The sequence below is a fragment of the Otolemur garnettii genome, unplaced genomic scaffold, assembly GCF_000181295.1.
Source record: "Otolemur garnettii isolate 467f Iridium unplaced genomic scaffold, OtoGar3 scaffold00042, whole genome shotgun sequence".
Classification (NCBI taxonomy): domain Eukaryota; kingdom Metazoa; phylum Chordata; class Mammalia; order Primates; family Galagidae; genus Otolemur; species Otolemur garnettii.
This window is the reverse complement of record NW_003852437.1, coordinates 4,301,914-4,329,210: the sequence shown is the minus strand read 5'-3', so window position 1 is coordinate 4,329,210 and position 27,297 is coordinate 4,301,914. Positions and strand designations below refer to the sequence as shown.

Sequence of the window (27,297 nt, the reverse complement as noted above, 5' to 3'; positions counted from 1 at the left end):
CCACGTGTGGCCTTGATGCTGCCAAGGGACTACATTTGGGGATCTGGAGGCCATGTGTGGCCTTGATGCTGCCAAGGGACTACATTTGGGGATCTAGAAGCCACGTGTGGCCTTGATGCTGCTGGTTTCCCACCCCTCGATAGGGAAAAGGGGAAAAAAATGTCTTTTTCCCATCTTAGGTTCATGGCCATGGCCCCCTAACAAAGGAAAAATTAACAAGAGAAAAGCATACAAATGTATTTAATGTCAGTTCTATGCAACACAAGGAAATGAAGACCCCCAAACACAGGGCAGCTTTTTATGCTTATGTTTGATGAATTGTGGACAATTGTGCAGACATACCTTAGATCAAAGTGGGGTGATCTAATGGTAATGAACTAGGGGGGACTTGGTAAGGCCTATCTGTTCAGATTCTTCTCTGTGTCTTCAGATAAAGGGATGTTTTTTCCTTCTGTGTCCAGGGATATATCTTTTAAATGAGGGTCTTATGCGCTGCTTTAGGGGGAAAGAGTGGAAGAAGGTCAGAGAGCTTCGTTTTACTTCTTCTGTTTTCGGCCAAGGGACTATATTTTGGGGTTGTGTTCCTGAACCCATCTAATAGGTAGTATAAACTTCCTTTTTTCTTGGTCTTTTGAGAGGGGGAATTTATGTACCCAAAAAAGGAATGGTCTGTAGGGAAATGAGAAAGGTAAGATGTCAGAATCTGTAGGATTGGCCAAGATAAGAAGGTAGCCTGAGAGATGGGTTAGCTCAGAGAGAAGGGTTGGGTTCTTTGCAAAATTCTATTGCTTGAAAGGTCAGCAACATTAGTTACTTGCAGCATTTAAATTGTGGGGATAAATTTGTTGTCAGCTTTCCAGCTCACTTGCTGGGCTTTAGATAGGTCTAGTTTCTAGCTCACTTGCTGGGCTTTAGCTAGGACTAGTTTCCACTGGTATTTTATTGGGATTTGAATGAGAAAGGGGGAGATGGGGGAAAAAAACTTGATTCGAAATACGTTAGTAAATTAATACCACTTAAAATAGATCTATATTGCTGATTTTAAAAACTTCATTCTGTTTTTAATGCCACACGTTAAACAAACACACTCCTGTTGATATTGATTATTCTATGCAGAAACAACCCAAACTTTCACATTGCCAGTGTTTTTAGAAACTATAGATAAATTCTAATTTTCTAGTGAAAAAACCAGAAAAGCATTTCTCTTTTAAGTTAAAGGTTAAATTATGCCTTTTATTTATGACTGTCTGCCATTGGCAAACATAAAATAAAACCAAAAGAAAAAATAAATAACAGTTGTTTTGTTTACTCCCCTCCACCCTTGCCAGCATCAGTGTATTTATAAAACTATAAAAATCAGATATAAAAAAACCTTGATTCATTCTTTGGAAAGGTCTACCTTGAGTTAGCGTGGTTTGCTGTTGCCAGTCTTGCTTCTTGAGATGGGATTTGGAGCATTTGCCAATATGCTAAAAATGCAGCATCATGGCTGATTCTCTGACCTCGGCCTCACGAAGTGGTTTCCCGCTCTTACCCACTTTATATTGTTTTCCGGGGAAGTCTAGCACATTCAGATTGTGTCATTGCCTTCTAAGGTGAGCGTTGGCCAAAATCTGTTTGACTTCAGATGGGTGATTATCCAACCTGGTCTTGACCCCTGGGTGAGTCTGTTAATGCTGATTTTTTTTTTATTAGTTTCATAGTTTCCCGTTAGGACTTGAAAGGCTCTGAGCTTTTCTTCCTTGATTGCATCCCATCCATGAAGTTCAAATGTGTCTGAACTTTTTACTTGTTGAAATCAGTGAAACTTAAATAAAAACTGAGAGGCTGTTTTGCAATAAAAAACAAAACAGGTTGAGGATGTCTTTAAAATAAATCCTACAATAATAAAAGGTGCTGCTTAGAAGCCCACATACGCCATTTGGGAGTGTTGACTCCTATAAATTCTAGGCGAGCTTGAACCTCACCTGGGCCTGATTTTAAAAAAAAAGAAAAAAAGCAGCAGCAGAAGTAAATTCTGCTAAGGAGGGTCCTGTTCAACAATGATTTCTGCACTTGTGCATGGTCCAAACGATGATGTTTAATTATTCTACTCCTGTGCCAGATGACTACGTCAAGTTCTTTATATGACCTTGATTTACCTCTTTGCACCTTGTTTTCCTCTGTATATAACCTATTCATATTTGTAGTTAACAGTTACAAATTTGGTGTTAAGAGGATCTGTTAAAGAATTCAGTTATATTGCTATCTCAAGTTATTGAATTAGCTTAAAAATTTTTGAAAGAATTAAAGCAAATACTTTTTTTGTTTGTATGTTTTTTACTTGCACTTCATGTTGACATTTTGTTTAAATTGTTCAGGAGTTAGAAGTTGTGTGCTGTGGCCTTTAGGCTATTTGGCATCATTGCAAATAGTCCCTTTTCATGGGCTACTTTGTGGCTCTGTGTGTTAACAGCAGGATAGCGAGAGTGCTTTATTCGTTCTTTTTTTTTGAGATAGATTCTCACCTGTTGCTCTGGGTAGAGTGTTGCATTGTCATCATAGCTCACACCAGCCTCAAACTCTTGGGCTCAAGCGATCCTCCTGCCTCAGCCTCCTGAGTAGCTGGGAGTATAGGTGTGTGCCACGGTGCCTGCCTGATTACTAATTTTTCTGTTCTTTTTTTTTTAGTAGAGACAGGGTCTCACTCTTGCTCAGGCTGGGCTTGAACTCCTGAGCTCAAGCGATCTTCCTGCCCTGTCCCCCCAGAGTGCTAGGATTACAGGTGTGAGCCACTGTCCCCAACCCAGTAGCAGGAGTCCTTTGAGCTAGAGTAGTAAAGCAACTTAATCAAAGATCTACTTGATTATGAATACTTTGGGGATTACCATTTCTGAATTCTAGATTCTTCTGTACGAAGAAGAAGTTGTTCTTCTTAGGACTCTCGTGCTTCACATTAAGGAGTAGGAAAGGCTTGGGCCACGTATCTGTTTTTGAAGTTCAGTAGCCCATAAGTGTCAGAATTTAAGATAAAAATATGCGGTTAGTAACATGAACAGGGACATAGAGAGTAACAAACATGTATTTTGACATATGTAGACAAACTCAACAAAAAGTTACAGTAACTCTAAATTATGCTTCATATAAAGTGTCTGTATATTGTTCTCAAAGATACCATGAAAGAAAATTTAAAATCTCAGAACATTTTTGTGGCTGGTAAAACAGAACCTATCTCAATCCCACCTTAAAAAGATTTTCTTTAGGGTTTTGGTAGCAACTGAACATGGACAGACTTATTCCAGGGTTGATTTTATAATCCAATGACACCGTCTCATATTTTATTCATTCGTTTGTATTAGTTGGTGGAAAGCAAGTTAAGAATTGATTCATTCTTATTAGATAGTTGAGTTTTCATTATCATCTCACTGCTACTTAATAGCAGTACAGTGGAGTGAAGTATATTTGGAGTAGTCTTCTGCCCACTTCTCTGTGTAGGTTCACTTCTAAAATATTTGCCATGGTGAGTCACCATCATTAGCTTTCCAAAAATGACAATTTGCAGGGCAGCCCTAACTCGTGCATGTGAGTTCTTAGGGACTTGTTAAAAGTCAGTGCAGAGGGATCTGGGGAAGGTGGCAGGACCAGGCTTCAGAGTTTTTTAATCTATTTTGCCTTTGCCACTTTATTCCCATTTTAAAGTTGTTACATAAAAAGGGACTGGGCATAAAAGACAGCAAAACCAAAAATGAAAAGACTGTTAACAACAAAACTAGGTGACAAGATATCTCTAAAATAAATCTGAGTGGCAGCGAGCAATCACTGGCTCACAAAGCCTACAACATATTTTCTGGCTAAGAGGAAAGATGAGGAAGCAAAGGTTCCTGCCAACTGGAGGATCCCATAGTGGACAGCAGCTATTCAGTGGGAAGCTGGTTGGAGAGCAGAGCTGACCCTGGAAGGGGTTTGCCATGCCCAGAGCCCAGGATGTAAAATCTCTGGAATCCTCTGACCCTCTGTGAGCTCTCAGACTAGACCCACTAAGGATTCCTTCTATTAAAAAAAAGTGCCATGGCTCGGCGCCTGTGGCTGAAGCGGCTAAGGCACCAGCCACATCCACATACACCTGAGCTGGCGGGTTTGAATCCAGCCCAGGCCCGCCAAACAACAAACATCAACAACATTTTGTTGATGGCTGCAACAACTGCAACAAAAAATAACTGGGCATTGTGGCGGGCACCTGTAGTCCCAGCTACTTGGGAGGCGGAGGCAGGAGAATTGCTTGAGCCCAGGAGTTGGAGGTTGCTGTGAGCTGTGACGCCACAGCACTCTACCCAGGGTGACAGCTTGAGGCCACTCAGTCTATGGTATTCTGTTATTGCAGGCTGAGTAGACTAAGATATGTGCCATAATTTTTTTTTTTTTGTAGTTTTTGGCCAGGCCTGGATTTGAACCCACCACCTCCAGTATATGGGGCTGGCGCCCTACTCCTTGAGCCACAGGTGCCGCCTGCGCCATATTTTTAAATACTATGCAAAAACAAAAGAAGAGGGATCTTGGTGAAGTTAGAAAACCTTTTCTGTCACTTCTAAATGTACAGGAATATTAATTTTACAACAACTGACCTTGATTGGAATTCGAGACCTAATGTCAGTTCACTTACAAAAAAAAACCTGATGATAACTTCATAGGCTCTGAAGATTGCATGAGATTGAAGGGTTACAACTGGTGAGTATAGGGTTCTTTGCTAATGTGTTGCCCTCGTTTCATCTAATGGGATCCCCCAAATATTTTGTTCTCTTTCTTTTCTTAACAACAATAAACAGAAACCCAGTCTTTCGAGAAATGCCTGAGTCATATAAAATGTTGGATAACTTATCCTGTAATAAGTATTCCTTTCAATTTCATATTCTTATAATATCAGTAGTTATTTGCCTTAAAAAATGAACAAAATATTATACCTAGTGTGAAGGTAGAACTGAATTTGATTATATTCATTATGCTAGGTGGGTGGTTCTTTTTTCCTTTTTCTTTTTCACTAAACCATTACTTTAGCACTTTAAAATAGCTACATAGAAGCTACAGTCATTATATAGCAAATTAGACCAAGTATGTATAAATATTTTAACATTTTTGGTGCAAAAACAGGCTTAATTCACTTTATTGGCTCTATCCCAACCAAAAAATTGCATTCTGCTAGCATAAATATAATCCCTTGTTCCTGTGGGATGAATTGCTTTTCGTTTTTTCTTTTAATATTGCATAAAGTTTATGGCACCAGTGAATTAACACCCTTAGATTACAACTTTTGGTGGTCTTTTTTTTTCCTCAACATAAAATAGTTAAGGAAATAAAAATGTGCTGTTTCTGTATGAATGTGGAAAACTTTCTCAAAAACATCAATCTGAGAACTAGTAGAAACCCAATTTCAGTCAGGTGCAGACAGGTGTTTGCTGGGGTTTTGTGCATGGGTAGAGAGGAATTGTTTTGGTTGGTTAGTTGGTTTTGGTTTGGTCTTTCATCTTGAATATATTTAGCTAAAGAATGTGTGATGTGGAATTAGACTTGCACTTTCGAATGGTTTTTCATTTTTGTCCCAAACAAGAGTTCATGTTGGAACTCAGATAAGCTAAAAGAAGAACATTCTGTTAAGTGGAAGGAACCAGTTACGAAAGACCACATATTGCATGAATCCATTTATATGAAATAGCCAGAATAGGCAAATTCATAAGAGACAGAAGGAGATACATACTTGTCAAGCATTGTGGAAGAGGAGGGTATTGGGTGCAGAGCTTCCCTTTGAGATGACAAAATGTTCTATAAAGAGATGGTGGTGATGGCTGTTCAACTCTGAGAATATACTACACATCACTGAATTATACAATGGACACTGCCCTGTTCAAGGCAGACTGGGGGAGGGGCGTGGTGCCTGACTCGCCTGGCCTTTTCCACCACCCACCCACACTGCGGGCTGTGCGTGGAAGACTAGATATGGCTTGAAAATCATTGGCTTAAATTTAGGATCAAACCCTTTCCTTTGCCAGGTGTGAAACTCGCCCAAGTAAAAACTGAAGTTCGTTTCTTCATTCAGTTCTTCTGTGTATTTTAACAGAGCACCAAGAGCAGATATAAGGATAAATTGGGTCATAAGTGCTTGTCCTTACACAGAGGTCTTCTTTTTGTATTGCTATTATGGAAACCGTGTTCTCTCTTTCCCTCTTTACCAAGACATTCAGAGTAAACATAGCCATAACTCAATCTACTGCAGTGTGAAACCCATTGCAAAAGATGTGACTGTCCTTTGTAGTAGATACATTCTTTTGGCTCAATTCTTAGTCCCAGAAATTCCTTCTCTAACTGTTTCCTTCTTTGCACCCAACTAGATTCTGCTTATTTCTCCATTCTACCTGTTAAGGTCTTAAACCATCACCTCTCAAAGCAACCTTTTTTCTTCCACAGAGTTGCCTTAAGTTCTTTGTCTTTTCTTTACTCTTCTTTAATGATTAGATTTTTTTCCCCTATACTTCTGATTTTTATTTGGGAGTGACTGAATCCATATAATTGTAGGTCATTATATAGTTTATTTTCAGTTAGTTAGAAAAAGATTTGTCATTGTGAATCTCATGGAAAGACCTATACTGATAACATGAGGCTGTCCTTTTTGGAGGTTTTTTATTTGTTGCAGTAATATAAAAATTGATGAGTTTTAGGTTATAAGTAGCTTGGCCTTATTCATGCCTCCTCTTTTCTCTCCAACCCTGAAAGAATCAAAAGTTCTTTTAATAGTTAATTATTATTATTATTATCATTATTATTTTGAGGCCTTGCTCCATCACTCTGGCTAGGGTGCAGTGGCCTCACCATAGCTCACTGCAACATTAAACTTTTGGGCTCAAGTGATCCTCCTGCCTCAGCCTTCCAAGTAACTAGGACTACAGGACCCCACCACAATGCCTGGTTAATTTTTCTACTTTTTATAGAGATAGGGTCTCACTCTTGCTCAGGCTAGTCTCAGTCTCTTAGCCTCAATCAATCCTCCCACCTCAGCCTCCCAGAGTGTTGGGATTATAGGTGTGAGCCACAGTACTCAGCCTAAAAGTTTCTATAATTGTTTACTAGAAGCAAGACATACTTAGGTAGAATGAGAATGAATAGAAAGTGGCAAAGCTATGTAAGCGTTGGCTCAGATCTTAGTTTTCAAAAATAATTATGTATTTTTAAGTTTCTGTTTACAAAATAAATTTGCAGGAATCCTGGGTGTGTTTGCCCTGAAGGAAGAGATGGAGGGCAGGGACAGGGAGCAGATGAACAAATCCATTTCTCACTGAGTTTCTGCTTTAGAAAAGTTCTCTCCCACCTCACCCCTTTTTCTCCCCTAAAATGGGAGTGAAGTCTACTTAGTGTAGGTTGAGCAGCTGATTGGGAGTCAGAGGATCAAGGTCTTAATTCAGCTTTGTGCAAATACAGATGTAAATATTTTAAATACCTCTTCAGAAGGACCAAAGTTTTTTTCAGTATTTGTATTGCAAAAAACAGCATTGTGATAAAGAAAATGGGGCTTAAAGAATAACAGTTCTTGAGATAGTATGAGGGGATAGGGTTGGGGTAGTGTCCCCCGTCTCACCCTACATGATAATTAAGCTTATCATCTTGGAATGCTTAAGGAAACAGCAGAATTTTTTTTTTTTTTTTTTTTTGAGACGGAGCCTCAAGCTATCCCCCTGGGTAGGGTGCCATGGCATCACGCTCACAGCAACCTCCAACTCCTGGGCTCAAGCAAGTCTCCTGTCTCAGCCTCCCAAGTAGCTGGGACTACAGGTGCCTGCCACAATGCCTGGCCATTTTTTTGGTTGTAGCCATCATTGTTGTTTGGCGGGCCCGGGCTGGGGATTCGAACCCGCCACCTTAGGTGTACGTGCCGAGCCGAAACAGCAGAATTTTATACACCATTAAAAATTTACTTCAGATAATTGTAAGCCTGCATGGTTGGGGAAGGGCAAAGAAATTGATGGCAGCCCTTCTCAGACAGGGAACCCTGCTCTTTCCCTCTTGTGTATTGCTTTCTTTTTTTCCAGGCTAGAATATAGCTGCTTATGTGGATGCAGAATGGGCTACGTGACCAACCTGCATTTATTATTTAACTTGCTGAGTTAAAACCAGAGAGTATACTTTGTCGTCACTAAATTTTTAGTAGCAAATTGCAAATTTTTTTAGCGATAGAATCAACCATAACATTTCCAAAACTTATTTTACTTTTTCGGCACAAGTTTTCAAATATTGGGAAAGTGAGCTATCTATGGTTTATTTTCAACAAAAAGAAAATGGACAATCATAAACTTATCATTGGATCTATTGAATGACAACTTCTGACTGCAGGGTGTTTTCATGACATTGTGCATTATTCTACCCAAACTGTAACATTTACCTACCTCCAATCCCATCTGCTCTGATTTTATTATGGATAATTGTTGCCTTCAGTTTTAATAGGGAAGTGTAATTTTTTCAACCTTATAGACAACATCTGGGGAGGATGTACGAGACTTCACAAAGGTGCTGAAGAACAAGTTCAGGTCAAAGAAATACTTTGCCAAACATCCCCGACTCGGCTACTTGCCTGTCCAAACAGTTCTGGAAGGTGACAACTTAGAGACGTAAGTTTGATTTTCTTTTTCTTTTCTTTCTTTTTTTTTTTTTTTGTAAGTTTGATTTTCATATTAAGTCTTTTATGAACATTTATGTCCAATGTTTTCTTTTATTTTATGGTAGCGACACGAGAAGTTATTTAATACTGAAAAGATTTGTCTTTGGTAAAATGTCTCATTGTGAAAGAGGTAAATTAAACTTGGAATTAGTCTTCACGATATGAGTTTTTACTATTTGCTTTTGATAATGTCACAGCCAAGAGTCCAGGTTTAACCTGACATATGTTTCTGGACTTAAAATACATATGTAGTCATGTGGTAACCTTAATATACATTAGTCTTGCTTTTTATTTGGTCATCTCTTTTTCTTTTAAAATTATTTAAATCAAATTGTGGTATTATAGGGTCTTTGACTCTTTCCTTTATTTTCCATTGTACCCCTCTTAGAGGATTGTTTTGTTATTTCTAATAGTATGTTTTACATTTATTTTATGACTTTTTAATATAAATTTATTAATAATACTTAATCTCTTGCTTCAGATACATAGCTATGATGAAATCTTGTAAAAATCTCACATTATGTCTCTAATCAATTTTTTCCTTGACAATGAAAACAGCAAAATGAGATAGCTTTACATGTCACATAAAATATACAAACTTCTTTTCAATAGCATATATTTGAGTTGACAAGCAAAAATGAAAGTTAGAAGATAATAAAATACCACGGGATTATAATGCAGAGGAAATAAAGAATTTCTAACCTGAGAAGAGATTCAGAAAAGTAATTTTAACTTACTAAACAGTTATATATCAAGATCAAAATAAGTATGATTTTAAATCTTTGAATCACTTCTAAAGATAACGGCATAAATATTTCATCTCAGGCCATTTTCTTATGGGTAAATCTTGGGGAAAATGAACTTTTATTGATAGTCATCACCAGAGTTTCTGGTCACAAAATATATCTGCATTCAAGTCAGGGAAACACACCTTTTCAAATGACTATAGAAGAAGAGTTTACCCACAAGAGTGAAGTATGAAGTTTCTACTTCATACAGCCCAGAAAATTGTCATAAGAAAGAAGTATAACAAATGTCTTGAATTCAATTTTTGTGAAGTAAACGTTCTTTAACCTTCAAAAGTACTAGTTCATTTTATTTTATACTATCTGAGAGACAATCTAAGAAATATTCCAGTGTATTATGACACTCAGTGTCTCAGATATCAAAAGAGAAGAAGAAACAATTTAGTCTGATTCTTCTTTTTGGAGAAGAAAGACCACCACCAAAGCATGGTAGAGATGGTTATCCCTCTGTAGGTAACATCATGTGTGGTATACAGAAAGATCTATAACACAGATGCCTATGTGGATAGGTGCATATATAACACATACAGCGCATAAGGAAGAATTTAAACTTTTTGATAACTCTGGTTGATATCAAACTATGTACAATTAAGATATATGTCTTCCTAATCAGATTTGGCATGGTAGAATTTAGAACAAATTTTATTAAAGCAATTTCAGTTTGAAGACAGCTAGCTATTAAAATACAACCAGGGGCTTGGTGCCTATGGCTCAAGTGGCTAAGGCACCAGCCACACACATCTGAGCTGGAGGGTTCGAATCCAGCCTGGGCTTGCCAAACAACAATGATGGCTGCAACCAAAAAATAGCCGGGCACTGTGGCGGGTGCCTGTGATCCTAGCTACTTGGGAGGCCAAGGCAGGAGACTTGCTTGAGCCCAGGAGTTAGAGGTTGCTGGCCATGGCACACTACCCAGGGGTACAGCTTGAGGCTCTGTCTCAAAAAAAATAAATAATAAATAAGTAAAATACACTCAGGAAAGGTAGATTTTTGGTTCCCTCTTTGTTTTGTGAATGTACTCTTATCCTTTTTCCCACAAGATTGTATGATAACATATTCTTACTTGTTTTAGTATCGAATAATAGTGAAACTGTGCTAAACACCTATGATAAAGATAAAATTTTACTTCTCTTTGTATCTGATTCAATTAGCATTTGGAATGGATAATTGTGAGGTATAGAATTATTTCATAGTGCTTTAATTTACAGGATAATTTGAACAGGATAAGTTTGAATTAAATGGTGTAGCTTTCGCTCTTCTGGTAAACCACTGGCATTCTGTGTCCCAAATCATGCCAAGAGATGCATTTTTTTTTTTTGAGAAGATGCATCTTTTATATTCCTTTTAAAGATTTTTAAAAATTTCCTTTCCATGGAAAAATAATCATTGGCATCAATCATTCTATTCCGAATGACGCTTTTAAATTAAAAATACCAAATAGTTTTGTGCTGTGCTTTGGGGATTATAATTCTGAAAATGCCTCCCCTTATTGAGCCTGAATTTACCAGCATTTTCAGGGAGAGGAAACAAGAGAAAGAAAGGAAGGAGAGTATAAGATTAAATCAGATGCTATAAGATCCTTATTGGAAAAGGTTCATTGAGCAACCGGAACAGGGGGCAGGTTTTCTTCTTTCTTTAATGGTGACCCAATTCTCTGGATTTGGTGTAGTCCATTTTCGGGACACCCTCTTTAGTATAGGGCCACTTAATCTTCTGGTGTAACAATTTATGTGAGCGGGTGGTAAAGCTAGATTTTGTTTATTCTCCTATTTGTGCGAGGCAAACATTGGAGAAAAAGCAGTGAAATGGTAAATGTGTTGAAGTTACTTATGAAGCTGATTAGAATTTTCTATTGCCTCTGTCTCTTTCTTCCTTGCAAAACATAATGTCTTATCCCCTGCCCAGTAATTATGCATGCCTCCACAAAGGGGATTTATGGGGAAAATGAGTTATTACCGAGACAGGTAAACAAACCCCTCATTTACTTAACTTCACAACTATGAAAATTTTTTCTAAAAATAAATCAATACAAATGAATAGAGTTTGATTAATAATTGACCGTTGGAAATAAACTTGAGATACAAGCTAAGACAGCAGCTACATTTGAGAGTCGTGAGAGATTATTATTGATTTAAAAAGTAGGTTGGTTTCCCTAAAGATTAAAAAAGTAAAATAGACACCTTTCCCTGTATAGGTCAAAGTAGAATAAGTGAGTTTAGTGATTCTTGTTTTAGGCCTTGTAAACATAACAATGGCTGCAGTGGCCCTGGAATGGGAGGGGCAACAGCGAGGCTGAGATCTGAAAGTCTAGTAGGGCCACGTGTTGAGTGTTTGGTGTGGGAGGGGGAGACCTATAATTTCTCGCCAAAGGAAGCATTTTCAAAAGCCTGAAGGTAGGATGGTTTTGAAAACTGGCTGGGGAGCTGGGAATAGTGGCAAGAAATGAAAGTGGAGAAAGAAGCTGGACCCAGATAGATGTTGGGGGGCCTCCTACACCACGCCGAGGGCCTGGGGTTTATCTTCCCTGAGAGCTATGGAGAGCCACTGAGGGTCTTCCCGTAAGAGAGCCTGGGATCTCACTTACCCTGGTCTGGAGCAAGTGGACAGAAAAGGCAAAGGACAGGGAATATGAGGAGTCATCTGGTGAGAATTTAAGACTCTAAAAGGGTCCCTAAAATCTTCAAAGTCTGGTTACATTTCATATAACGTTAAGTATATGTGGTAGAATCTGATTCTTCGAGTATTAACATGTGATTGACCAAAACACTCCGTTCAGCCGCCCCGTTGGGAAGCAGGGATGTGCTGCATTATAAAGTCTGGGTCCACACACACATCTGTCTTCTTTTGAACTCCTTTTCATCATAGAGTCTACCTGCACAGTTGTTTTTTTTTCTTTTCAGAATTAAATGAGCTAGCTTATCACGTAAACTTAACTTTTTCTTCCTATACATCAAAATACTTTGAAGTCAGTGAAGCCTAGAGTTGGACTTTTTTATCTTTATTTCTTTTCTTGGAAATTTTCCAAAAATATATACATATTTAAAATATATCAAAAAATACTAATTTTAAAAGATATAAAAAATCAAAAGCCTTGCAGAGAAACTCTTTAGTTTAACTGCCTGCCCTTGCCATTCTTATCATCGTTCATGAATCATTTTTGTGCTAACTGGATTAACTTTACAAGAACCAGTCGAGCAGTTTCACAAGGCTTTTCCAAGGAAGATTAAGATCAAAAATACATATTTTTCTTCTATTTAAAGTTCATGGCAAATGTTTTAGTACACTTAAATCTTAGAAATAATCTCTTAAGCAGTTACTGTTTTTAGAAAATGTATAGCAAGTGATACATCTGATATTTAACATTTCTGTTTCAAACTTAATGAAATGTAGCAATATAAAAAAATATTAAGTAATACTTCATTGTTTTGTTGTTCTCGTATCTATTTCATGCACCTATAATTAAGTGTACTGATAATACCAGGTACCTTCTGACAAACAGCAAAAGTAGGTCCAAAGAGTCTTAGTTTTTTTTACTCTCAATAAGATGACATCCCATCTCTTTTTACTCTTGGCTATGCAGACATACAACATGCACTTTATAGTAGGTGATAATGAGAAGAGTATATATCATACATACATACATTTCTTAAGTATATATGTATAATTGAAATAAAAAATCAAGTAGACTTGGAATGATTTTCTTTCAGTCACCATTAACTTTTACAGGAGACATTACTTATTTTTTAAATAGAAAGCTAATTTAAGTTACTCCTTCCTCAGAAAAGGTAGACTGAACTAGTTGTTTCCAAAAGTATAAACAATTGATCTAAATTAAAAGCTAGCTCAAAGTAGGGGTAGAGGGGCTTGAGGATTCCTTCAGTATGTAAGATTGAGAGATACCCCGGGGCTAAGACTGATACTAAATGATCTGCTTGGGACTCAAAAAGAACAAGCTTTCCTGTATTGATTCATAGATTGAGCTTTTGTATAAAATTTTACTTGATGAAAGCGTGTCGTGATCTGCAGAAGTGTGTTCAGCTTCACAGATGAGGTGGCATTTTTGGCAAGAGGGCTACGGGATGTCTGAGCTTCGTGTTTTCTCAGTGTGTCTGTAAAGTTGAGGTGCTCCGTGTACACCTGGGTTTGAATTTTTACACTTAAAATCAGGTGAAGAGTCAGGGAGATCTAATTTTATGACATTTCTGCCATCAGCATAGAAGGTATGCTTTAAATTTTTACTTCACTTTTCTGACTAAGTTCTTTCTCCAGGAAAAACAAACACATGCTTGCATTCCCCCCCCCCGGATATATGATAGAACATTATCTTAAAATTATTCTGTAATTTTGAGCTATTTTGGCCTGTCTGGTTCCCCCCCCCCCCACGTAAGGCTGTTAAAGGTGTGTTTGCTGCCCTGTAACAAATAGTGAACAGGCCCCTGCAGGTACCTGAATACACAACATCTTCCCTAGAATCAACTGTGACTTCTGTGACTTTTGATTTCCCTGTGGTAAGTCACAGGGCAGCCAAATATTTGAGTAGAAGACAATTGAAAATCTTCCACAGCCCCTCCACTGTTTTCGTCCGCCGTTGCTCTCAGATGTTTGTTCTGTGACTCTTGTTTCCCTCTCCCTCTCTGCAGTCCTATCACCCTCATCAGTATGTGGCCAGAGCACTATGAGTGAGTATTCCCAGCCTGTGCAGGAGCCCGTGTTCTGATCAGGTGTTCGCGTGGGGCTGATTACTAAACTCTTGGTCTAAAATATTTCTGCATCCTGGGTAACAATCCTAGTGGTTTTCTTGCATGGCAAATTCATTATTTAACTAAGCTAACATTTCTAATAGCAATAATTCTCAATATTTGGACATAAAATTGTTGCCTTTTTTTTTTCCTTTAAAGCCCCTCTCAGTCTCCTCAGCTGTTTCATGATGACACTCATTCCAGGATAGAACAATACGCCACACGGTAAGAAGCTCCAACCCGAGCCTGCTGCCACATTGGTGCCCAAAGTGTGTCTGTTTCTAATTAATGTGACACCAGTAGCTTATACATATCTTGATTTAAGGAATGTCGTTTTGCAGGAGTCGTGACTCCGATATATTTGGAATCTGGGCTCTCATCTTTTCACGTTGCAATTTGCACTTCACCAAACACCTGCTGTACATCCTATGAAAAGTAAATCTCAATAGGGTGTGATTATCGAGCTCATGAAACTCCAAACACTGCACGAGCAGGATTTAGATAATGCAACCCAGTTTCAGCGAGTGAAAGTGGGATTGAAAGAATTCTCAGGAGATGGTGCACATATGAATTACAATATGTAATTAAATTTATGCTAATGCCTTAAGGACAGGGCTTTAAGAGTCCCTAAATAATATAAAATGCAGGCTGAATTTGGTGGCAGGCCCAAATTGAGTGAAAAGGCCCCTGCAGATACCTGAGTAACCAATGTCTTCTTTTCAGAAAAGTGGTGCATACTAAGCATCTATGGTCCTATTAACTAGCTACGTATGCCTAAAAAGGTTCAAGCAGCATAAAAGTAGTAACATTTGAATTGGGTCTGAGCCAAGTATAATTTTGGGAAGAAGCAGACTGGGGCAGATGGAAAAATACAGTGAAAATCGTTGAGCTGGGAAGGAACATGGCTTGTTTCCTAAACAGCAGGGAGGGAAGAGGAGAGCAGTGAGAGCTCGGGGGGCCGCTCCGTGAGGTCTGATAAGGAAAGCCCAGCTGCCCAGGAGTTGGCTCATGTCCTTAGGAAAAGGGAAGTCGGAGAGAGACTTAAAGCATGAAAGGGACATCTTTAGATTTTTGTGAAAATGTAGCCCTCACTTTCATGTAGAAGACCAATGAAAGGGCTAACTAGAGCCTAGGTGTGGGAGATGGCCAGGACAGTGGTCCCCACCTGTTTGGCACCAGGGACCAACTTACGGAAGACAGTTTTTTCGTGGATGAGGGGTGGGTAGGCAGCTCAGGCAGCGAGGCGAGCAGTGGGGAGTAGCGGGCAGCTGTAAACACAGCTGCTTTCATCACCACCACTCATCTCCCGCTGTGTTACCTGGTTCCTAAGTTTCATGGAAGACCATTTTTTCATGGACGGGAGGTTGGGAAGGATGGGGGTTCAGGGATGGGTGAGAGGTAGAATGAGGTAGACCCACCTCCTAATAGGCCGATACTGGTCTGTGGCCCCGGGGTTTGGGGCCTGCCGATTTAGGAGCCTAAACAACATGGCATAAGACCGAGGCCTACAGGCTTTAAGGCAATGTTCATAGAAATGTAACTCAGCATTGATGTTTTAATTTTACTGTCTTGTTAAGAGATTTGTCCCTTTCCATGTTGTGTTGGAATTTTGACAGTTTAAGAATGACGGAGGTTATCCCTCCAGTTGACCATGTCCTACCTGTGGCCACATTATCTAACCACTTTCATTTCTTTTGTAGACTGGCCCAGATGGAAAAGACTAACGGATCTTTTCTCACTGATAGCAGCTCGACTACAGGAAGTGTGTAAGTAAATCGTGAAATCAGCATTGCCTGGGAAAGCTGTTTCTTTTGTTACAGCTATTAGAAATAATTGTCATTGACTGTGGCTCTGCCTTTTGATCCCAATCAAAATTGATTAAGTGTCCTGCCATAAGTGTCCACGTAGATTTTATGCTTTCAAGCCACAATAGCATAAATTGGGTATGTTTATTTACTTTGTTTTATATAAATGAATGAAAAAATCCTACCTTGGTCAGCTAATCTACCTTAGGAAAATCAGATTATTTTATTTGGAATAACAGGAGTATATTCATTCCCTTTGTCTCAGATTTCTTGTTTGTTTAACAAAGGGAATTCCACAGAATTACATGCCCTTGCTGTAAATTTCTCTCCCTTCCACGCGTTAACATGTTCTCCATGACGTCTGCATTTACCAGTTCTGAACACACATGTGCTTAGACACATACTCCCCACCACCCTTCTTTTCAAAAGTGTTAACTCCTCTGACAATATTTTGTTTTATTAGCAACTAAGAAAAGACTTGTTGACTTCAGAACGCCTTTTGAAAAGCTTTCTAGCTAAACATTTTATCTTGGATTTCCCAATTTGTGGATAATCGACTTGTTGTGGAACTTCTGTAGCAAATATTTTATCTCTGATTATCTCATTCTATGTGTCACCTTACTTTGGGGACTTTTCCTCCTCCTCCTCCTCTTTCTTCTGCACATCCTCCTCTTCCTCCTCTTCTTCTTCCTTGGAATTCATGTTTCTGATTCTGAGTGATACCTAAAAGATTTCACTAGTGTCAAGTTGATGTGACTTACAACAGGCTCATTGCTGTGTGGATCTAGTGGGAAGCTGTAAGGTAGAGAGAAAAGTTGTAGGACATAAGAGTGAGGGGGTACGAGTGTTTGGGGTTACACAGATCTCTTTTGTAATGCTGAGTCACAGCTCTCAGTGTGTCCATCACCCAAACAGTGTTCATTGCACCTGTTAGGTGGATTTTGCCTAGGGTGACCAGACGTCCCGCAGCATTTTTAAAAAGTCCCGATTTTTGGAAAGAATGCACAAATGGGCGGGAGAACAAGAAGGGAATATAATATACAGTTTTCAGCTGCCATGTGGCTATTTCGCCAGAATATGAGTTTTATATTATTTTTGTTAATTTTATAATGTTAAACTGTAATAATAATAAATAATTGCTGAGAAGTGATTATCAAGAACTGCTTATCAAAGTTTGCATTGTTGTCAGGCCCTGCCCTGCCCCGTCCCCTGCCCCACCCCCCTCGGCCATGTTGTCCTGCCTTACTGATGTTAAAATCTGGTCACCCTAACTTTGCCCCTCCCCTCCTACCCGCTGCCCCCTCTGTGCACATGAGTACTCCTCAGTTAGTTCCAGTCTCATAGTGAGTACATGTGGCATTTGCTTTTCCATTCTTTAGATGCTTCACTTAGGATAATGGTCTCCAGTTCCATGCAAATTGTCTCAAAAGGTATTAATTCAACCCTTTTTGTGGCTGAGTGGAAGCTCATGGCATACATATGCCATATTTTGTTAATCCACTCATGAACTGATGGGCACTTAGGTTGATTCCACCTCTTTGCAATTGTGAATTGTGCTGTAATAACCACATGAGTGCAGGTGTCTTTTTGATAAAATGACTTCTTTACCTCTGGGTAAAGACACCCAGTAGTGGGACTGCTGGATTGAATATATCCAATAGGTAGATCTACTATTTTCCATAGAGGTTGTAGTAATTTGCAGTCCTACAAACAGTATGTAAGTGTTCTTTTTCTCTGCATCCACACAAGCATCTATTGTTTGGGGACTTTTTGATAAAAGCTATTTTGACAAGTATAAGGTAGTATCTCACGGTGGTTTTAATTTGCGTTTCCCTGATGATTAGTGATGTTAAGCATTTTTTCATATGTTTATTGGACATTTGTCTGTTTTCTTTTGAAAATCTATTCATATCTTATGCCCAGTTTTTAATGAGGCAGGTTTTGGGGGGATAGGGGGTTCTCGTTAGTTTGAGTTCTTTGCAGATTCTGGATAAATAGCTCTTTATTGGATATATAGCATACAAATATTTTCTCTCATTAAGTAGTTTGCCTATTTGCTGTCTTAATTGTTTCCTTGGCTAGACAGAAACTTTTTAATTTAGTCAGTGATATTACGGCATTTAGGAGGGTGGCAGGAAGGTTATTGAAGTTTTTGAGATACAGGTTTAAGTTAAAACATCAAGGACATTGAACTCACCACAGTGCAGTCTGCCCTTTGGGTAGATATGTTTATCCCTAAGTAGCTCTTTTTTTTTTTTTGCAGTTTTTTGGCCAGGGCTGGGTTTGAACCCACCACCCTCAGCATATGGGGCCGGCACCCTACTCCTTGGGCCACAGGCACCACCCAAGTTTCCTTTTTCTACTCTGAATTTCTGTCACTTAGAGGAAAAATACCCGTTTCCTACCCATAGTTCTAGCCCAGAATTTATACTTTCCTTGGACAAGTCCTAGACTGGGCTATTTAATGCCCCAGGGCCACAGCAGGACAGGTGGTGGTGGCCTTTGGCACTCTGGATCCTACAGAGAAGCACAGGTGTTTGTGAGGTAGCCAAGTCTGAGTGCCGTCAAAGTCCTCAGTGACAGTGCATCCCAAACAAAGTCCTGCTGGAAATTGCACTGCCCCTCTCCTCTGCCCCAAGGACAAACATCTGTCCCTGACAAGACCTTATGCTACAGTAGTAGTTGTCGCAGGAAGTATGCAAGATAATCTGACACCCTGGCCTTTCCTGGGAAGTTTCTGAAGGCTCTAGCATTGGTAGGGTCCTGATGCCGTCCTAGGAGAGAGTGGATGGCAGTTTTCCAGACCACCTAACAGTACAGTCAGCTTCTGAATGAGGGGTCAGTGGCTTCTCAAGAAAGCTTTTTGCTCCATTCTCAGAACTATATCTAGAGGTAGCCAATGTCAAGGTAATAGAAGTTTTGTTACTGTTGAGAAAGATTAAAAATCAATTCAAGGCAATTTAAGCAAAAAGTGATATGTTAACCGATATCCGTGATACTTTTAGAAATTTTTTCCTTTCTTAAATTCTCTACTTTACCCCTAGGCATCTCTTGAGGTTTTATTATTCTTGAATAATAACTGTGATGATACAAAAAAAGCCACCCTGCCTCTTCCTTAGAACATACTCAGAGCCGGTCCTATTCCAAGTATGTTGCCCAACTTTGTTTAATTTCATAAAACCCTTTGAGAGGGTGCCCTTCCCCACATCGTTAGCACCATTTTACAGATGAGTAAATGGAAGCCCTGAGAGGTTAAAAAACTCGCCCAAGGTCTCACAGTCAGTCAGTGGTAGAACTTGGGTTCAGAGCCAAGAGTGCTGGCTCCAGGCATGGGGTGCCCTGGCCAAGCCATGGCACTGTCTCTGCTGTATAGGATGGAGGGCACCTCCCTCCCTTGGTGCAGAGGTCAGGGATGTGCAGGTCTCTCCATTTCTCCTGGAGGTTGTCACCATCCTTTGCCAATTCTGCCTGGTCTCATCAACACCCCCTTCACATTCAAGACCTAACCAGGTTTTCAATTTAGAAAGTTTTCTAATCCAGCAAACTGCTAGATCAAAATCAAACTCTTATGTTTGGTTTTGAGTGACCTCAGTCACACAAATATTCAGCAATAAAAGAAAGCCCTATGCTTTGAGGTAAGAATGTTGAAATTTGAGTTGTAATTCTGTTTTTATTGAAGGCCCTTTTATTCATTCTGGGTCTTCAGAAGCAGCCATTCTGCCTGCAGTCGGAGACTCTTTCCTTCAAATTGACCCATGGGAGAAATTCTCTGATCCCCATGGCTTCATCTTTCGTGGAGTGAGTTAATTATTGGTTGCACCTCCATGTACCATGGGCGAGACTATGAACCACTATTGATGGCATTTTTTCCATATTTAGACCCGATTCCCAATACTCCCTGTTTCTCTGAAAGACGACTCTGGACAATTTAATAAGAAATAAATTTTGAGGATACTAAGTATCTTTGAAGGAAGAATTGAGCAACCATGTGAGTCTCAGAAAGGTCCAAAACCCATGATGGCTCTGGGGACTCTCAGAAGGAGGAACCCAAGGACAATAGTTCCTTAAGCCACTGCTGACTCATTCCCATCTGCCCTCCGCCCTTGGGTGACAATGATTTCTGTGGAAGGATTGAATGGGGAGGCTGCCTCTGGTTTGCACTGGCATTGCAATTTGTATATCTGAAGCCTGGAACAAAATAATCCTTAAAAGGAAGGAGATCCTTGTTATTTTTATCTGCATCCTGTCTACTTTCAAAAGCTCAATGAATGAATCACAGTTCTTTTGTCATCTGTACTAATTTTGCCATTGTGTACTAACTTTGTAATCTAGATAGTATTTACTATGAGTAACTTAATTATAGTCTAACCCTAGTCCATCTGATGGCTTTGTTCACGCAGACCTGTATTTTTGCAATGTTTTCTATTTTAACACAAGACATACGATTGATGTCTAATGACCCTAATCTGGTAACTCATGCTCTCCCTGCCTTGAAAGAGTGTACTCTGGGTTTTTACTGTGTATAATTAAGAACTGGAATGTATCTATTTTTATATTTAATTTTTAGACTTAATAATGTGTGAAAAACACTGAAGACTAAAATTGTACATTATATGTAAATGATTTTTAAATTCCTATTTTTGTGAAAATTGCCATAATTATTTTCCAGATGCCCTTAATGAAAGAATATAATGATAGTGGTGATGATAATTATAATACGTTAACCCCCATCAACTGCCCCAGAGAAGTGAACCTCTGTAAATTTTGACAACAAAAATGCATCTCAAATCTAATTTCAGCTCTGTAGAACAAAAATTTAGTTGCTTTAATATTGAGCACTATATTTAATCCCTGATGCAGGCACTGTATTCATGTTCTAAGGGCATAAATAACATAATGGTGCCTTGTGATATCAGAGAAACTCTGTGCCACAATCCCTGATCAAATTGTGGCCACCGGATTACCAGGCAGATTCAGAGACCCAAGTTTTCTTTTAATTCTTGTTATCTTTCTGTTACTTCTCTAACTTTTAAGTTCAGTCTTTATTTTCTTCTGGGTATATTATTCACAGATTTCATATAATTGATTATTTTTTTAACTGGCGCAAGAACCAGTTTACTTCTTATTTATTGTAACACCTGAATCACCATCTTATTTTTATTCTATTTTGCCCTGTCCTCACTCATTCTTTGTTTTGCCACATGGACAAAGGCCTTTGCCTGGGTAAATGAATGGCCGGCCTCGTCGTATGAATGGCTGGGTTAGGTAGGACTCTAGATCATGTTCCATTGTGATTAGACATTTAATATTATAGAAGGTAGGAGATTAAACCTAGTCTAGAAATGACTTTTTTATTTCTGATTTCTGGCTGATTGCTTATGATTCTTTAACATTAAAATATAGACATTTCCCAAGGATTTGTACGAATGTTCCTTTGTTACTATTTTTCAGATTCGCTGTCTTTTCAGTTTCTAACTGTATGCAGATCTTTCTCCTCCTGACACGTATTTACGAAACGTTCTACTGTGCTCTTATTTTGCTATTATTTTGTTTTGTCTATTTGTCCTGGCCATATTCAGCTCTGTCATTTTCATCCTCTGCTGCCTCTCTCCCCACGTGCACCCCACGTGCGCTGGTGAGGTGCCTCCAGGTGTCACTGGCTTAGTGCTGCGTGATCCTTTGCTAATTGGTGTCTCGGTGGTGTTGAGCCCTTCGTCTCACAGCCTGCTTCTGCCCCTGCATAACATAGCAAGGTTAGGGCATTGGGCATTTACTTCCTATCAGGAAGACACACACACATACACACATCACTGCCAGGTTTCTGTTTGATTTGGCTAAATGGGCAATCAGGAGCTTTTCAATCTGTTTTCAAATGCTCCTCTCTGCGGTGGTGGAGTACCCACCCTCTCCTCTTCTTCTCCTCACGCTTCTGAACCTAGAATCAGCCTGGATTCTTCGAGAGGCTCCCTCATTTATTTCCCAGTGATGCTGCATTTTCTCAGGAAAGGAAATCAAAGGATGATGCCGTAGGTTACTCTAATCCACTGTTTTTCAACTGTTTTTATCTCACCGCACACCGAACCTATAGTTAAACTTTCAGGGCACACTTAAATGATGGCAATCAAACAAAAGGTAATAAGAAAGGCATAGACTTACTGTGCCTTGAACTTCCTTCACAGATAATTTAATTAATGATCTTTAAAAATTTTCAGGGCACACCAGTGTGCTGCGGCACACCATCTGAAAATCACTGCTCTAATCTTCATCCCATTCGTGTTCCTTATTTCATGTTTCCAACTATAAGAGTTTCACCCCAAATCCCTTTTGAAATGTATTTGACAAAAGCCGGAAGGTGAAGTTGGTATCTTTGTTTGATCTTAACCAAAGCGAGTGAACTTAATTTAAATATGTATACATATGTATAAACGCATGCACATATTCCCTCTCTATCTCTATATATCTAGAGAAGGACAGAAAAGGGGGAGTTTCATTGATAGAAGAAGCAAGATGAATCAAGGGGCTCATCTGACCCTCTGGTCTGGCTTCTTGGCCAGTGTAACACCCCAACATTCGTTTTTCTCTTTGCGTCCTCATCTCTCGCTCTCTCTCTGATGTCAGTGCTCAGGATGATGCTTTTCTAATAATTAGCTAATCTTCAGATAAAATTTCCAGTCCCCTCTTTGTCAGAGTAAAGTGCAATAACACCGAGGTGGATTTTCAAGGCAGAATCCCAAGATCTAGAGCTCTTGCCTAACATCAGACATTACTAGTGAGTCCAGGGGCACAGGAAACCGCAAGGCTCAAGAGAAGTCGAGAGGTCCAGGGCTTGCCAGGACTGGAGAGCAGATCCTTTCTGGCTGCGTTAGGATACACCCTGATCCCAGAGTACCAGAGGACGTCTCTAAGGGATATTTACAGCCATGTGGCTTATACAAGTAGGGACTGCTCCAGTCATGGGACAACTCCATTTTATACTCTAATAGCTACATAACTTAGGTCAGGTTTTCCTGATGCCCTAGCCTATAAATTCATATATTCCAGGGCTTATGTGCAAAAATCTATCAAAACAGACCAAGGACAGTCTGCTCTAAAGTGATCTCCTGCTACCATTAGTTGGGAGATCTCTCTTCTAAAGAAAGATCTCTCTCTCATGAAAATCTGGGCCTACTGTGAAGCATCTCCGTGCCATAAATGTGTCAACTTTGTTGCTTTATTATGCTTCCACCCATGTCAGCCGTTCATTCAGCCACATTACTACTAGTTAGGTAAGTGGGAGAACCAAGTGAATTAGATGTTGTTTCTCATTCAGATGCAGAATATCAAGCCTAAAAGTGACCTACTGATATGATCCAGTAGATATTGGTAGATATTTCATAAAATCTACAATTATAATTTGTGCTGATTTATTTAAATAAAAGCCATAAAGATTATAAACCCCATTATATGGGTTACAATGCATTTCGAAATTGCTTTCAACCAGATGCTAAAGGCAGCTTATTCTTACTCAATGGTCTTTTAATCTACTCTTTGGGCATTTGCTGATAGATTTTTGCCTACACTGTCTTTTATATTAACTGTTTAAGTGTTCTGCCTTATTTTTATTTCCTCTGCTGAGTAAAGTATCTCTTCCGAGGTTTGTAAGATAAGAGCCATTAGACTCTGAAATGTTGGCTTATACATGGATATAATATACATGCACTGTTAGATGAATTTCTTCCTAGAGTTTTAAAAGGAAAGTGATGGCCAGACTGAGCTCTAAGGCGAACTTGGCCCGGCTGCCATCTTGGTCATCATTGTTTCTGCTTCCTTTGTGTCCAGACACGTCACTGTGCAGTTGTGAACCTCTGGGTCTGTTCCTTTGTCACTAGGGAGGACGAGCACGCCCTCATCCAGCAGTACTGTCAGACACTCGGAGGGGAGTCCCCGGTGAGCCAGCCGCAGAGCCCAGCTCAGATCCTGAAGTCAGTGGAAAGGGAAGAACGCGGAGAACTGGAGCGGATCATCGCTGACCTGGAGGAAGAACAAAGGTGGGCTAGGCCAGGGAGAAGAAAATACATCATCTTCTCTCTCATGTGAATCTAACACAGCCGTTACCCATTCTCTGTCCATGAAGTCATAGCAGAGTCAAGTTAGAGGACATTAAAGATCTGTGATTGGGGATTGGTGATGGCATCTAGTTGCTTAAAGATACAGTTCTATTCACATACTCCCTTCTGACTGGTAATACAGATGTTTACATAAGGATATAGCATGAGCTAACTTTAAATTGGAAGCTCACAGACAACTTTGGAGAGAAGACAGCAGTGACTCGCTCCATTTTCCTTTTCTGCATCAGAAATCTGCAGGTGGAATACGAGCAGCTGAAGGAGCAGCACCTGAGAAGGGGGCTCCCCGTCGGGTCACCCCCGGACTCCATCGTGTCTCCACACCACACGTCGGAGGATTCAGAACTTATAGCCGAAGCCAAACTCCTCAGGCAGCACAAAGGACGGCTGGAGGCTCGGATGCAGATTCTAGAAGATCACAACAAACAGCTGGAGTCTCAGCTCCACCGCCTCCGACAGCTGCTGGAGCAGGTAGGGTGTGCAGAATTCGGTGTCGCACTTCCCCACGCCACCTGTCCGTGGCCCTGGGACTTGGGCCAGGTGTCAGTAGGGATAAAGAGGTCCACTTTAAATTTCTCACCTCCATGCTTAATTTAGACCGGCTTAGAATTTTTTTCCCTGCACATGTAAGCATTAAATCCTCTTTTGCACAAAAAATGCGTTTGCACAGCTTCTGGTGGAATTTCCCGTGCTGACACTGAAATCTATCTCCGCTCTGAGTTGTTTGTGGGGAAAGACATATATCCGCTTAAATTACACATGGGAAGCATCTGTGGAGATAAAGGGAGAGCAAGTGACCTGAAATCTGCATCCTAAAGCTTCTTCCAATGAGCTGGAAACACTGACTCCAGGAATAATTATTTTCTATTTTCAAGAAATCAAGTACCAGATGGTTATTAATTTGCCACTGTTATTCCCTAACACTGTATCGTGTTTTATGGCAGTTGCTTGCAAACTTCCCTGACAGTAAGAAATGCAGTTTACATTATGATGAATACACACCTGGAGGATGAGGACAAGATAATGCTTACCTTTGTAGGAAAATGCCAACTCTGTTTTCTATTCTTGTTCCTTTCTTCCTCCCTCCCTTCCTTTCTTCCTTTTCTTCGTCTTCTGTTTTTCTTTCTTAATGCTGGTCAGGACCTAGTGAGTTGATTCTCTAACTCACCGATGGGTAATAGTTTCAATTTTGAGGAACACCAGTCTGTGGGATGTAACAGAAGCATCAGTATAGTTTCTGCCTTTCTGTGTCCACAGTCTTGTTAGGGACCGTAACGAGATGGCATCATATAAACAAGCATGTAGAACAAGGTAGTATCACCTGTAAGAGACACAACACACTGCAGAAGATGAAGTTCTTGATCACGCATAGTAGCTAGGACTCTTGTCACAGAATTAGTGATGGAGAAACCTTTGCCACAGGTTCACAGAGTGTAGAATGGGGCCAGGAGCTCCTGTCACTTGCAGAATCCCTGCCATCAACATTTATGTCATCTTGGGCCTCTTTCTCTAGCCAGTTCAGCGTGGGGCCCCTAGGCAGCGTGAAAGGGGGCCAGAAACAATATATCGACTCAAAGCAGAAGCAACTTTCTCTCCAGTGATCTTCTCAAATTTTGGAAAACCATCCCTTTGCAGTTGCCATGTCTTTTTAACTTGTCAGAGTAATTGAAAACACTATAATTTCTGTGTTACCTACATAGTGGGCCACAGGCCACTCTTCATAGTTGGACCACATACTTTATATGTTTCGTGCTGTTTCAGAAATGTGTGTGAGACTATTCTGTGGAAGGCTTACTTCAGAGCCTCCAGATTCTATATCTTTAGAAAATAAAAATTCTGCAAGAGCTACCCAAATGCTGGCTTTCAAGAAGCTGTCTGGAATGTTTGAGTGTACTCACCTCAGTACCAGTCACATACACTAGAAAATTACTTTGTTCTTACTACAAATTTAAAGTTTCCAAATCTCTCTTATATAGAGTATGAAGTGTAGGCTGGGTATGGTGGTTTATGCCTATAATCCTTGCACTCTGGGAGCCAAGATGGGTGGATCAATTGCCTGAGCTCAGGAGTTCAAGACCAGCCTGAGCAAGAGCAAGACCCCGTCTCTAAAACTAACTGGGCGTTGTGACAGGCCCCTGTAGTCCCAGCTACTTGAGAGGCTGAGGCAAGGGAATGGCTTGAGCCTAAGAGTTTGAGGTTGCTGTGAGCTGTGACGTCATGGCGCTCTACCAAGGAAGGCAAAGTTAGGCTCTGTCTCAAAAAAAAAAAAAAAAAAAGAAATAGATTATGAAGTGTTAGTGTTAATAACTTAGTGCATATGAAGAGTCACTGCAAAAGGAAGCCATGTGTGAAACCTTTATTCACCATGGTTTGTTGATGTTCTTGGTAGAGCCAAAGGTTCTTCTGCTCACTCTTCCCTTCCCCTGTTCTCCCTCCCACTAGACAGCACTGCGTAATGGCTCACATGCCTTGAGAATTGCACAGTACTGCTCGCAGACACAGCAGGTATCTCACTGGCTCTGGGTATCCCAGACTGTAGGACTCTGATCTCTTCTTAATGGTTCATGTGATGAATGCCAGGAGTAGATGGAAAATTCAACTCTGATAGGGAAAACTGGCAAAACTACCAGGTTCCAATCAATATAGACTTACTTAAAAAATCTGTATTGAAAAAATCATAACTTCTGTGTTCCCTGTATAGTGGATCACACTTTCTAATTTGATCATGTACTTGTCAACATACCCACCACTGTTTCAAAGATTTGTGAAAGCGTGCATTTACAAAGTATTTACTCGGTGACAGACTCTTCTCGTCGTTTTAGATATAGTAATTCGTCACTCCCCTCCCAAGGCCCTGTGACACAGCCACTGTTATTACCAGTTCTGTTTTACAAATAAAGAGTCTGAGGCACAGAAGATTATATAATTTGTCAGAATTACACAACGAAATTGGAATTGGAATCCAAGAAATCGGAATCCAAAATCATATGCTCAACTACTCTCTAATAGTGCCTTTAAGTATGAGCTGATTTTGAAATTGGATAAATTTTGTATATTAGAAGCCTAGTGCTGGTGTTTTAAAGATGAATGAAATATGTTTCTAAGTTCACTTGGCAGTTATTAAAATAATAGAGAGAAAATTGAGGGATTAAAATGACATCGATG

The 27,297-nt window shown here is 39.8% G+C and overlaps 1 protein-coding gene across 1 annotated transcript in view; it reads left to right on the top strand.

The window, feature by feature from the left end:
• Nucleotides 1–27,297, top strand: part of UTRN (utrophin) — a 513,062-nt gene that overhangs the window by 474,476 nt on the left and 11,289 nt on the right. The window contains exons 65-70 of the mRNA XM_023513504.1: nt 8,491–8,627; nt 14,124–14,162; nt 14,382–14,447; nt 15,923–15,988; nt 23,896–24,054; nt 24,363–24,603. Coding sequence (XP_023369272.1) covers nt 8,491–8,627; nt 14,124–14,162; nt 14,382–14,447; nt 15,923–15,988; nt 23,896–24,054; nt 24,363–24,603 — 708 coding nt within the window. The remainder of the gene's footprint in view (nt 1–8,490; nt 8,628–14,123; nt 14,163–14,381; nt 14,448–15,922; nt 15,989–23,895; nt 24,055–24,362; nt 24,604–27,297) is intronic.